The sequence below is a fragment of the Ictalurus furcatus genome, chromosome 22 (assembly GCF_023375685.1).
Source record: "Ictalurus furcatus strain D&B chromosome 22, Billie_1.0, whole genome shotgun sequence".
NCBI lineage: Eukaryota > Metazoa > Chordata > Actinopteri > Siluriformes > Ictaluridae > Ictalurus > Ictalurus furcatus.
Genome location: NC_071276.1, coordinates 7,363,707 through 7,378,255, shown reverse-complemented (window position 1 = coordinate 7,378,255; position 14,549 = coordinate 7,363,707). Strand labels below are relative to the sequence as shown.

At 38.8% G+C, this 14,549-nt stretch overlaps 1 protein-coding gene across 1 annotated transcript; it reads left to right on the top strand.

Annotated features, from left to right (window-relative positions):
* The first annotated feature begins 4,132 nt into the window (after positions 1-4,132).
* gcnt4a (glucosaminyl (N-acetyl) transferase 4a) lies at positions 4,133-10,150 on the top strand. The gene is made up of 3 exons (XM_053610307.1): positions 4,133-7,088; positions 7,352-7,454; positions 7,897-10,150. Exon 3 carries the CDS (start codon positions 7,898-7,900, stop codon positions 9,194-9,196), a length of 1,299 nt encoding a protein of 432 aa, XP_053466282.1. The 5' UTR covers positions 4,133-7,088; positions 7,352-7,454; position 7,897; the 3' UTR covers positions 9,197-10,150.
* The last annotated feature ends 4,399 nt before the right edge of the window (positions 10,151-14,549 follow it).

Genomic DNA, 14,549 nt, shown 5'->3' with positions numbered 1-14,549 from the left:
GTGGCAGATCACCGTCAAGGGTACCTGACACCACTCTAGCTGGTGCCTTAGAATTGCAAGCTAGCCCTTTATGCGAGGAAAAACAACTTTTAGTTATCACGCCAAGCAGTAAAAGCCCAAAAGATGATGAAATCGATATTAATAGTAGTAGAAAGATTCCCCCAGATGATAATATTCCTACAGTCTCATTAGTGTTAGTGTGTGCCAAAGATGATGCTGTCGAAAATGATGATACTAAAAGTTCTGCAGATTCAGACTGCACTGTGATTGAAGAGCAGGAACAGTTAAAGAGCACTCAGAAGCATAGCGAGGCTGTGACGATTCAAGCAAGGTTAAGTCCAGCCCCAGTAGTCAGCACTTATGAGGGAGAAAGACAGGATAAGCAGCATGACTTGTGCAAAACTGTTAAGGAGCATAGCAGGGGAGGACCAACAGAGAGTACAACTGATTCACTGAACACAGAGAGCTCTGTCAGCATATTGACAGACTTGTCCCAGAAGCCCTTATGTTTACTTCCAACACCAGATAACAATCAAGGTACAGAGAGTGCAGGACAAGATGGTTTTCAGAAAGCTGTGGAAAATCAAGGGGCTTCATACACTGCTAAATTGAGCCAGCGCAAAAAGAAGCGATCCAAACATCAACTCAGAAAGCAAACTAACCAAGCTGATGTGCTTAATGCAGGTAACGTTTACTCAAACAGGATTCTTTTTGCATTGGATATTTGTTCTTCACACACAGACATCAAGTGATTTATTACACATACTAACTCATAAGCTAAAAATATAAATGGCAGGACCTGTGTTTTATCGCCTCTACATATACAGTTGCAATAAATATTATTCAACCCCCATTGCAAATCAGGTTTTTTGTCAAAATGTACAGACTTTCAGCTGTTTGCAATGAACAAATCACACAAAAGCAATTGAAATGGTTCAACACAATGAAGTGGTTTCCCCAACTCAACTGAAAATGCAACTTATAATGATTTCTCCAGTTTAAAATTATTCAACCCTCTGAATAGAATCCCTCACAACAGCACAAATATGCTAAACAGGTGTTGTCTCAACACACCTGATGCAAGTAATCAAGTGCTTCATTAGTTGCACCAGGTGTGCTTGAGCTGGAACACATGAAATACCTGAACTGGCTAGGGGTTTGTTGAGTGTACACGACCTGGACAGGGCAGAAAAAGGAAGCTATCAACGGCTGCAACCAGACTGCTGAGAAGGCAGGTTGTGAAAAATCCTCGAGTGACTGCACAAGACTTGCAGCAAGACTTGGTGGCAACAGGCACTGAGGCTTCAGTGAGCACAGTATAGAAACTGAAACTTTTCAGCACGATGGATCAGCGGTATGTCTGGAGGAAGACGAATGAAAAATGAACACTCTGTCTACAGTCAAGCATGGTGATGGCTCGGTGACGCTCGCTGGAAACCTGTAGCGTGTGGAAGGCATGATGGATTCATTGAAGTATCAGGAAATCCTAGGAGAAAACGTCATGCCGTCTGTGAGGAAGCTGAAGCTTGGACATCATTGGACCTTCCAACAGAACAATGATCCCAAGCATACCTCAAATTCCACCAAGGCTTGGTTGCAGAAGAAGTTCTGGAAGATTCTACAGGGCCATCACTGTCACTTGATTCAAACCCCATAGAAAATCTCTGGTGGGATTTGAAGAAGGCGGTTGCAGCACGCAAACCCAAGAATATTACTGAACTGGAGGCCATTGCTCATGAAGAATGGGCTGAGATTACTCAGGAACGCTGACAGAAGCTATGCTTCTCGTTTGCAGCAGGTCAGAAGAGCAAAAGTGTGCTCTACTAAGTACTAAAGATGCTTGCCATGAAGGGGTTGAATAATTTTGAAACTGGAGAAATCATTATAAGTTGCATTTTCAATTGAATTTGGGGAAACCATTTGAAGCATTCGTTGTGTTGAACTATTTCAATTGCTTTTGTTTGATTTGCAAACAGCTGAAAGTCTGTAAATTATGACAGTAAACCTGATTTGCAATGGGGGTTGAATAATTTTGATTGCAACTGTATTTACACACATCTCTAATCTTTCTGAATAGCCACGAAGCCAGTTGCAAACTTTAACCTGAGAAACATCAACAGTAGCAATTTTTTGGGAGAGACTCGACTCCATCGAGCCTGCAAGAGAGGAAACCTACCAGAGGTTAAAAGGCTCATTAAAGCTGGAATAAACATCAATATCGCTGACAATGCAGGTTAGGTAAAAGCTCTAGATCGAACAAGAAATGCAAAATGGCTTTGGAAATGTGTTCGTAATAACTGATGTCGCATTGTCAGGATGGACAGCTCTACATGAGGCCAGTGTAAAAGGTTATCCAGATGTGGTGGAGGAACTTTTGCGTGCAGGTGCAAATGTAAATAGCAAGGGGCTGGAAGGACTCACTCCTCTCCACGATGCTGTTACATCTGGTGAATATGAGGTAAACAAAACTGCTCAAGGATTCTATGTTGCTTGTGCTCCTTTTAGAGATACAGATGTTGAATATCATTGGGGTGAAATTGTTTAAATTGCCTGGACAGTATTGAATAATTTACAATAACGAATATTTTAGAAGAATCTTCAGGTTGTCCTTCACACTACAAGACTTTACTAAAGACTACTTTGCATTTACCAACCTACATTTCCCTTTATGTAAAAAAATTTTCACCCTTGGACCAGACTTAAAGGTGACTTCCTTCACAAGCACTAAAACTCAGTGTTCATTCACAGGTCGTGATGCTTCTTCTTCAGTATGGCTCAAATCCTCATCATAAGAATTCACTTGGACAGAGTGCACTGGACCTTGCAAAACATGAAATCATCAAAGAGCTGCTCTTAACATTCAGAGAGCATCCTGGTGTACCTGAGAAACCTACTGAATCTTCTAAAGAACATTTAGAAATTTTGCACTGTGAACACATTTGGAAAGGTAATATAGTTCTCCTAGAGATGTGTGTAGCTGAGAAGGGTGGGATATTTTAGCTGTGAATGACCTTTTTTGTTTTGAATCAGTTTTACACAACTACATTTAAGTTGCTTTTTCAGATAATCAAGCTCACAGACAACCACCTGCCTCCTTCAGGAGAGATGATAAGAGGAGTACAAGAAGCAGTGCTGGTTCTGCACCTTGTAGTTCAGTATGTAACATTTATTTCTCAGCTACAGTAATGCGAATGCTTATAATGATTGAGTCATGAATCATTTCTAGCTTGAGTGTGGTGAGTCCAGAGCCATGAGGACAACCCTTGAAGAGGTGGAACCGTCATCAAAGAAGACAGTCACAGGCCAGCTTTGTTGTGAAGAAAGCCAACAAAATCAAACATCTTTGCCACTGCCCACCTTTCACAGTAATGCTGCAGTGCAGACACACTAACACACTACTGTCACAACCGAGAAATGCTTCCCCGTATCTAAAGGAAACATTCACAGGACTCAAATTTCATTGTCAGGCTGATGAACCAGATAAATCTGTCAAATCAGCAAAAATAGGAAGATAGAGTTAACCCCCTTTAGTTTTAGTCATTTCCCTGTCAGTTCTTGACATTGTATAGAATGAGAGGCTATGTGGTATCAGATCGCAGTCAAGTGTGCTTAACACCACTCTAGTTGGTGATTTAATATTGCAAGCTAGCCCTTTATGCGAGGAAAACAACTTTTATTTAGCACACCAAACAGTTAAAGTCCAAAAGATGATCAAATAATTATTAATAATAATATAAAGACACTCCCATATGCCAATATCCCCACAGTCTAAACAGCGTTGCTATCTCTGAAAAAAGTAGTACGAGTAGTAGATTTTTTTGTACACCGTTTTATACTCTTTTACACAACTACATTTAGGCTGCTTTTTCAGATACTCAGGTTCACAGACGACCACCGGCCTCCGTCAGGAGAGATGACAAGAGGATCACTGCAGCAAGTAGTGCTGGTTCTGCACCCAATTCAGTATGTAACATTTATTAATAACAGCTACAATAATGCAAATGCTTATAATGATTTAATCATGAGTCAGTTTTAATCGTTTCTAGGGTGAGTGTGGTCAGCCCCAATCCACAAAGGCAACACCTAAAGAAGTGGAACCGAAGCAGACAGGTATCAGTCTGGGATCTGAGGGGCTGTGAAGAAAACTGGCAGCTTTTTTTCTAAGATTCTGTTTACACAATGAAATGTAAAAATGGTTAACATTTCATTTGGTATTGACCAAGTCTTTTAGAGCACGACCTCAATTATTTAATTGAGTTAAATCATTATTAATTAAGGCTGCAACTAGCGATTTTTTTATTTATTATTAATCGGATGGGGGGAGTGGGGGGAACCAAATGTTCAATACTATTTTTTCATTTATTTAAAATAAAATCCATAGTGTTACAAATATAAACTTCAGGCCAAAACTTTTTATTAAAACATTAATAAATAAATTTATTACAGACATTAATGGCATTGTATGCAATGAGAGGCTGTGTGGTGGCAGATCACCGTCAAGGGTACCTGACACCACTCTAGCTGGTGCCTTAGAATTGCAAGCTAGCCCTTTATGCGAGGAAAAACAACTTTTAGTTATCACGCCAAGCAGTAAAAGCCCAAAAGATGATGAAATCGATATTAATAGTAGTAGAAAGATTCCCCCAGATGACAATATTCCTACAGTCTCATTAGTGTTAGTGTGTGCCAAAGATGATAATGCTGCTGTCGAAAAGGATGATACTAAACGTTGATAAATTAATTAAATCGCACTTTCACGGCAGCTCATGGTTTCTGTGACTCACTTCCTTTAGACATGTTGTTTTACTTGTGTTTACTTCGATCGTACTGTTTCAGTTTGACATTAAAGCTCTTACTTGCACTCTCGCTCTTTATCAACACGTCTACGTACATTGTGAGTGAGGAGCAACGCAGCCTCGTTAATAATAGATCACTTACAGGTCGCTCCCGTTATAATAAATAACAGAATTTTAAACTGCAAGAGCACAAACACAGCATATAATGACAACAAACTTGAATTAAACTGAACCTTGTAAGCAAATAGCACCAGAGATTTGTTGATAACGATTTTCATAAATGATTATCATAGATTGTATCTATTCATTGCTGCAGGTCTATATTTGATTATGATTATGATTCTTATACATGCAGCACTGAGAACTACAGAGTACAGGGAAGTAAGTTCACTAGTTTCTTTATTAATTATATTAATCCAAATTTGGGGGTTAATGAAAAGGAACTAGCAGTGTGTGAAAAGGACGGTTGTTTCCGTATGCTGTTGCCTACATTTACAGTCCTATTTAAAATAATCATGCTGGAAGCAAAGATACAGGATGTCATTAAAAACAGGTTTAGATTCTTCAGTTTTTATCATGTTGTTGACGTTTACCAGACTGAAATTTTCACCCTCAGACCATGACAGAGCCAGCTTCTGTAATCTGCAAAAACCTGCAGGCATCTGTGCGGTTCTCACCAGCTCTGCTTCAGACATAGTGGTGTCTTTGTGAATGAAAAAAAACCCCCAACGACCCATAAATCTGAATTTGGGTTGTAGCACCCTGCTTTACATATTGCAGTCTTGTCTAGTTTGTCTGTCCACAAGTTGCCACATGCTCCACAAGACCACCTGAACTGTCAGATTCTGAGCATTTCTTTCTGTCTCTTAACCCCTTAAATTCTCAGCTTTTTTTTTTTTTTAAATCATTGAAAGCATATTATGGTGTAACTACAGTAAACCTAATAAGAGAGGTATGTACAGTAGGTCTGAGGAATGTAAGACTGGACCACACTGTTGGCTCCTGGGAGTTTAAGGGGTTAAAGAATTTACCTTTACCTAATTTTTATCAAATACAGATAAGTTTCTTCATATCTTTTGAATGTCATATTGGAAAGACCAGTTTTTGGACTATTGCTCTGTGAAACAACCTTCTTAAAACAGAAGTGTGATTAAATGATTGTCAAAATGTGTTAGCTTAGCCATTTACCAAGGATTGCCAAGCATTAGCCAAGGCAATTCAGTACTTATAATGACCATCCAATGCACATGTTTAATCGCTAAAATCCTCCACTTGCACATGTGGACCAGCTAAGCCAGGACTTGACTTTGTTAAATCAGCTGTGCTAGTTTTATAATCAACAAACACATGATATAGCTGATTTGTCTCAGTAAAAGATTGTGAACCAAAGTTGTGGTCTTCAAGCCATCTAATAAAATATCAGTTCCTTTTTTTTTTTTTTTTTTTTTGGGAAATGGAATGAATTAATTAATGTTTATTCACAGTCATTCTTATGTCAAAATAAATACTAGTAAATATCAGACACCATCATTTATTTGGTCTAAGATCACTGAACATCAAAGCTATATTAAGTATTAGTAAAGGCTGCAGAATTATACATTAATAAATGACCTTACTGTTAAATTTACACAATTGTTGGGGTTTTATTTCTTTATTTATTTTATTTTTTTTTATTACAGGAGCATTAAGAAATGAAACTCTTATGAGCATCGCTTCCATCCGACTGATTAGTAATGAAGAGTTCCTGCCATCCTACATGATGGACAGATACTGGGATTCATTCCTGAACAACGACTGGGACTGGGAAAGCTAGTTTACACTGGAACCTTTGCTGATTTGCAATACATGTTTGATTATAAAATGCTATGAACAGATTATTTGTAATGTAATGAGAGAGCTTTGTTAATTAAATTCGTTTTGGATGACAACCTAAAATGGCCGAATGAGTAATGAATGAGTGCTTTCATAGTAATTACTATTTCAGTAGTTAAGTCTATCCACGTGCGAATTTACTATTATTAGTACTATTTCTCCAAAGAGCTCAGTCATTGTATAGTGTAGTAACTGTTGCAGTGATGCCTGTACTGTAGTTTTGTGGGCGTGGCTTGCGCTTGTTACACCTCACTGCTGCTCGGCTGTGACACGCCCCCTCCCCCACACCCCACCCCTTCCCCACACCCCACCCCTTCCCTTCTTCAAGTCCGTTTCTGGGAGAAAACCGCCAGCGGATATCACTTATTCACAGTTAAGCGAAGGGGAAACAAGTAGATCTCTCTCACTGACTCGAATACCGTAAGTATTCTTGTTCTGTTAAAATACAAAATCTGATCATAAATCCGAGGAGTCATGTAAAGAAGGTTCATTTCTATTCGACTCTGAATGTTAAGTTTGTGAGCTGAAAGAAGCAGCTGTTTAGAGAGTTACTGTGCAGCCTCTTATTTTCTCATTTATCTTACTGGTGCGTTTCATTCTAAGCCACGTGGGCTGTAACATTAAATGTTTTGGTATTTTACTCATGCTGTTCTTTATTTATTATTATTTTTAATGTTAAACAGGTGAAGCCTATGTAAAGCAGGACAGACTGGCACTGGATTGTTATTCCTCAGTTTGTTGAAGATATTTTTGATGGAACACTACAGAAAAGAAGCGACACGCAAGGTGGGTTTCACACCTGCTGCACACACATGTGCTCATGTGATCAGGATCATCTTAAATAGTTTTAATTAGTAAAGCAGGTTATATGTGTGTGTATGGACAAGTTGCTGAGAAACAGAGAGGCGCACGTGACAGTACATTCTTGAGGACGTTTTTCAGAGAAGTATTGAAAGAATAAAATGTATTATTATTCAAAATGTAAAGTTTTCCACTTAACAACTTCATAATTAGGAAAGAGCATTAAGAAGGAGTAGAGCTTCCTAATGGGTTTTTTTTTTTTTGCATCCTTTTTGTTCTTTTATCTGTTATCTGACTTTAAATGTGACATATCACTAACTAATTTATCAATGCATAAATGTTGGCCAAAACAAGTTGTCTTTAAGAATAAAGACGTGTGACTCAATTTCCCTCAACAGTTCCTTTTTTTTTGTTTATTTGCCCACAGAATGAAACGGAGATGTGCTGCTTTACATAAACTAAGGTACAAACTCTACCTGCTCTTTGTGTCATTGTCCATTGTGTGTGTACTGAAGCTTGTCTACGTAAAGGTCTCATTGAAAAAACGATTCTACATCGAGCCCTATGGAATTACAGTAAGATCATCCAATTCTCAGTCTAACAAAGATGCCATTGACTGCACTGCCATTTATCAGCTGGATCCAGTAGAAATTGGCAAGTCTTTGGAGATAAGGCGGAGAGACATTGTGGATTTGGATGATGAGAGTGTTGTGTCCTTTACTGAGGACTGTCCGAAATACCTATCTGCGAGAGGTTACAATGGCACCTCCGTGACTGACGAGGAACGTGACTTTCCACTAGCCTACTCTTTAGTAGTGCATAAGAACATGCCCATGATAGAGAGGATTATCAGAGCCATCTATGCGCCACACAACGTATATTGCATTCATTATGATCAGAAGTCCTCCAAATCCTTTATCGCAGGGGTGAAAAACCTGGCCAAATGTTTCCCAAACATATTCATCGCCTCCAAACTGGAATCAGTGCACTATGCACACATCACAAGACTCAGTGCAGATCTCAATTGCCTGTCAGACCTAATGGGGTCAGAGGTCAAATGGAAGTATGCTATCAATCTTTGTGGGCAAGACTTCCCACTCAGGTCCAACTATGAGCTGGTGAAAGAACTGAAAAAGCTGAACGGTGCAAACATGTTGGAGTCAAGCCGACCAAGTGAGCTAAAGAAACAACGATTCAGCTTTCAGCATGAACTGAAAGATGTCCCATATGAGTACCAGAAGTTGCCTATTAGAACTACAGTCACTAAAAGCCCCCCACCTCATGGCATTGAGATGTTTATTGGAAGTGCGTATTTTGTCCTTTCACGTGACTTTGTCCAGTATGTTCAGACTAATCAGCTGGCAAAAGACTTCTTAGAGTGGTCATCTGACACCTACTCTCCGGATGAGCACTTTTGGGCCACGCTGGTACGAGTGCCCGGTGTGCCAGGAGCGATCCCGAGGGCAGAGCCTGATGTGACTGATCTGAAGAGTAAAACCCGTCTGGTAAAGTGGAACTATTTGGAAGGGTCTTTGTACCCCCCATGCACCGGAATACATATGCGTAGTGTTTGCATTTATGGTGCTGCAGAACTCAGGTGGCTCTTGGACTATGGCCACTGGTTTGCAAACAAGTTTGATCCCAAAGTAGACCCTGTCCTCATTCAGTGTCTTGAAAAAAAACTCGAAGAGAGTAAACGTCAACATGGGTTGAGCACAGTCTCTTAAAAAGGGGTAAGGATTGAAGACCTTTATTAATGGCCTAGTTTATGGACATAGAGCGGCTTATGCTATTGTACTTGTTTCCGACTAAAACTGTCTTGCACTTATTATAAAGCAAAAAATATGAAGTTTCGTGTAGGATTTTCTTTCATTTGCTGGTGAAATGTTCAATGCAATACACGTTCCAAAATATATTCTCTGTTCCATTTGAGCAAAACAATCAAGCCATTTTTCCTTTAACAGATAATCAAAACTTGTGACCTCAAAAGTCATTTAAAGTGCCTTCCAGCTCCTGCTTGGAGCACAGCGTCTTTATTGTTGCCTTACTAAAGAACTGTGAAATGTCTTATTAAAAAGCACATTACTAGAATACCCAATTGTCTTTTTTATTTTATTTTTTAAAGATAAGCTTAAATGGAAGTTTTCCTACTGTATTAGCCTATGTGTGTTTTAGATACTGATTTTGTCTCATAACAGTCTGTACATGTATTTTACAGCAAGAGCTCACCTCTAACAGGAACCAAGGAATCCCTGTTGACAATCATAATTCACTCAAAGAACAATTAGGTGGAAGAAAATGTCTCTTGTTTTAATAAAATTGATTTTAAAGAGAAATGCCTTGTTAAATGTATTACCTTGGGACAATCTTTATGCTCTTTTGCTTTGGGACACACATAAGTTTACTTGTGCAATAACCCTCTGTCATTATTTTAGTTCAGATACTTTCACCACACCTACTGACCTCCTCTTGATAGACTTTTTCCATTTGAGCATATGTAGATTAAATATTTGTGGTCTATCAAAATGAATCATCCATTTACCTTTTATTTAAACAGTATTCATATTTAGATATTTGAAGCAATTAATATGCATTAATATTAAATCTTTATCTGTAAAGATATCGGAGATTTTAGTTTTATCACTATATCCAGAACTCAATCCAGGTATTTCTTTTAAAAATGGTTTATAACCATGTTTTTAATTTTGCTGCTTTTACAAACTGGAGCTAAAGCATCATGTGACTTCCTAATCAACCAATCTTCACATGAGGTTGGTTTGTGGGAGACTGTATGTCAGGGGTGGATTGGATAAAATTGCAAAAGGACCTTTTTGTAATATATATATATATATATACACACACACACACACACACACACACACATATGTAATTATATAATGTTAACTCACTCAGAGTTTTAGACAACAGCAATAGTTTTGAACCTTGTGCATAATAGACCATTAGCATTTTCACCATTAGCATTTTCAAGACACGTTTACACGGTTAAAGAGGAAATCAAAGAACATCCTGACTCTCACAGTCTTTCTCTTAGTGTAAATTTAGTCTGATGATCCCTCAGTCACTGAAGCATCCTTGTAGCTACTGTCCTCAAATGAGGTGGTACAGCCAGAGACGCAGCTTCTGACTGGGGAAATGCTTCAATCCCTGAAACAATACAAATAGGACGTTTTAAAAAAAATCAGGATTGCCACTCTTTAAGTTAGGAGTAAAAACCGTACGGAGCATGCTGTTATCGGAAAGTAATCAAAAATGGCTTTGGGTGATGCAGCTCAATGCAAAGGGAGTTACTGTCACCATGCTGCATTTGAATGTTTTCCTATAACAGCTTGTCCCGAAGTGTTTTACTCCTCTCATTCCACAGTAATATGCCAGTGATTCATTTTCATTTTTAAAAATCATTTCATACGTATTAATCATTTCATAGCCCAAGCCATATCATTTCATATCATTTCATATCCCTGGATCCACCATCCCTGGATACTGTGTGTGTGTGTGTGTGTAATTCTGTGAATGTGTAGGTGTACTCAAAGGCATGAAACTAGCAGTTCTGACGTCTTATACGTGTACTTTATGTGGCTTCCTGTTTGTGGCTTCTGATGCAGTAGTAAAATAGGTTTCATTTTACATTTATTCACTTAGCAGACGCTTTTATCCGAAGAGTGGAGAGTCATTTCCTTCAGTTATATGCAAAGAAATGAGATCATGATTGATAATGTTTGTCAGAACATTTCTTAATATAGCTCTTGATATCTTTATCCAAACATTGCTTCTAACTGACCATATATCAAGGTTCCTTGCAAACCCATAACAAAACATTGTAATTAGTTGTGTTTATTTGCTGTACTGTGATGATAATCTGTTTACATGAAAGACTCATTTCCCTTCTGGTTCATCTTAGGAATGATCATGTCTCAATGCACAGGAAATATGTAGAGTTTCATTTTCTAGAACAGGAAAACAAGAAATGTGTGTCTATGTATTAGGGAGTATAATCACATGAAATCTAATCTATACTTATCATCATTACTTAACTTATAACGCTCCCCTTAATTCGTTGCTGTGTGATTCATTTTCTCATTACCATCAAGTACATGAAGTTCTCCCTACTGACTCATTATCTTTCTTTAACAGTTGTCTACAATGTGTAGATAGAATTCCCTAAACGATGGTGAAAATACTTTACAAATCTTCTGTTCAGATATAGGTTTAATCCTGTACTATATAGGTCCTGTACTGCATGTGAAGACACTATACTTTGTTAGAAAATTGTTCAATGAATGTATATCAGTTACATGTGTACATATATATTATTGTATGTATTATATGTAGGTTTCATATGAGCTGTAGTTGTTAAACTTTAGCCAGTGTAGCCTCAGCTGGAAATGATTCTTGAAAAAGACTACACGGACTTAAACAGGGACTGGTTATAGGTGTTGCTCAGAAGTTTTGATGATCCCACAGTCTTTTTCCACTAAACATGTAGGCAGTCTTGTGATGGTAATCTTATACGTCGATGAGGACATGCCAATGCAGCACGAGTTTGTTTTATGTTATCGTGCATTATTTGCCTACAAATATATGGAGCATTAAAGATTGGAAGTATGCTAAACAATACATTGCTCACATATCCACCAAGTATTAATTTAGCCTATTCTTCACTTTCATTTAAGTCTGTTTGATTATGAATAGAAATAAGTTTATAATGACAATAAATAGTGATTTAATTCCAAACATGCTAGTTCTCAAAGCATAGGTCAGAGCAACTGCTCTGCAATGCCCTGATGACCTGTAACATTTTTTCTAGGGAAAATAAAAATACACTTAATGTGTTGTTAGTGTGGGAGAGTTCTGGTAGAAATTCCCTAAATATTTTTGCTGTTGTCTATATAAACATTAAGATGGTTTGTGCAGGCAGAGCTCATACTAAATCAGCCAAGAGGGAAGGTTTATTCCTGTGTCATCTTATTTAATTACTAGTAGTTTACTGAATAGAAGACTACACATTTTTTTCACTGTGTAATCCAGATACTGATATTTAGAGTGCAGTTTGGTTCAACATATTATTTTAATAGCAGTGGTTATAGCAGCTTCAGTGAAATGCCCAGACCTTTTTTTACATTAGCATAAGCTGAATTTATTTACCAACAATAGAATATATTGCATGCAAATAGATTTTGGTAAGGGAAAATTGAAGTCAGTCTACTGACCTGTTTTTTTTAATAACTGAATTCTCACACACGTGTTATTCTTCCTTCTTATTTCAGAATGTCACAGCATTACAATAATGCATGCAGCCATGCTCTCTTCATGAGCATGGTGTGAAGTTTAGTTGACACCAAACAGCTTTCTCAGCCAGCATGACACTCTCTGAACTGTGAAAACTCCCAGAATTAAACTCCCAGAATCAAACCCCCAGAATCAAACTCCCAGAATTAAACTCCCAGAATCAAACCCCCAGAATTAAACTCCCAGAATTAAACTCCCAGAATCAAACTCCCAGAATCAAACCCCCAGAATTAAACTCCCAGAATCAAACTCCCAGAATCAAACCCCCAGAATCAAACCCCCAGAATCAAATTCCCAGAATTAAACTCCCAGAATCAAACCCCCAGAATCAAACTCCCAGAATCAAACCCCCAGAATCAAACCCCCAGAATCAAACTCCCAGAATTAAACTCCCAGAATCAAACCCCCAGAATCAAACTCCCAGAATCAAACCCCCAGAATTAAACTCCCAGAATTAAACTCCCAGAATCAAACTCCCAGAATCAAACCCCCAGAATCAAACTCCCAGAATCAAACCCCCAGAATCAAACTCCCAGAATTAAACTCCCAGAATCAAACTCCCAGAATCAAACCCCCAGAATCAAACCCTCAGAATCAAACCCCCAGAATCAAACTCCCAGAATCAAACTCCCAGAATCAAACCCCCAGAATTAAACTCCCAGAATCAAACTCCCAGAATTAAACTCCCAGAATCAAACTCCCAGAATTAAACTCCCAGAATCAAACCCCCAGAATTAAACTCCCAGAATTAAACTCCCAGAATCAAACTCCCAGAATCAAACCCCCAGAATTAAACTCCCAGAATCAAACTCCCAGAATCAAACTCCCAGAATCAAACCCCCAGAATCAAACTCCCAGAATCAAACCCCCAGAATCAAACCCCCAGAATCAAATTCCCAGAATTAAACTCCCAGAATCAAACCCCCAGAATCAAACTCCCAGAATCAAACCCCCAGAATTAAACTCCCAGAATCAAACTCCCAGAATCAAACTCCCAGAATCAAACCCCCAGAATCAAACTCCCAGAATCAAACCCCCAGAATCAAACCCCCAGAATCAAATTCCCAGAATTAAACTCCCAGAATCAAACCCCCAGAATCAAACTCCCAGAATCAAACCCCCAGAATCAAACTCCCAGAATTAAACTCCCAGAATCAAACTCCCAGAATCAAACCCCCAGAATCAAACCCTCAGAATCAAACCCCCAGAATCAAATTCCCAGAATTAAACTCCCAGAATCAAACCCCCAGAATCAAACCCCCAGAATCAAACTCCCAGAATTAAACTCCCAGAATCAAACTCCCAGAATTAAACTCCCAGAATCAAACCCCCAGAATCAAACTCCCAGAATCAAACCCCCAGAATCAAATTCCCAGAATTAAACCGCCAGATTCAAACAGAAATCTGAAAGCTGGCCTACTGTGAGTCAACAAAGTGTGGTTTGGGTGCTCTTTGGCTTTCTCTGGTCTCTGTCATCATAAGAGTAAACAGAGTTATAATCGTGGCCTTTGTGTGTCTTACGACAGAGGCTTATATATCCGTGACAGACAAGCAAGCTCCATGGCTACAACGAGACAAACCATGTCACTCAGCAGTGTCCATAGTGTTGGCCTAAGCACACGGACTCTCCTGAAACAAAGAGCCTTTATATGATACCCTCCCTTCCCTAATCCACAGACCTCAGTCTCAGTGAGACAAGTACCTACCTCCTTCCACTCATCTGGCTGGAGGACAGCAGCCAGAGGTTGGGCAAGCCAAGCACTGGCAATGGCT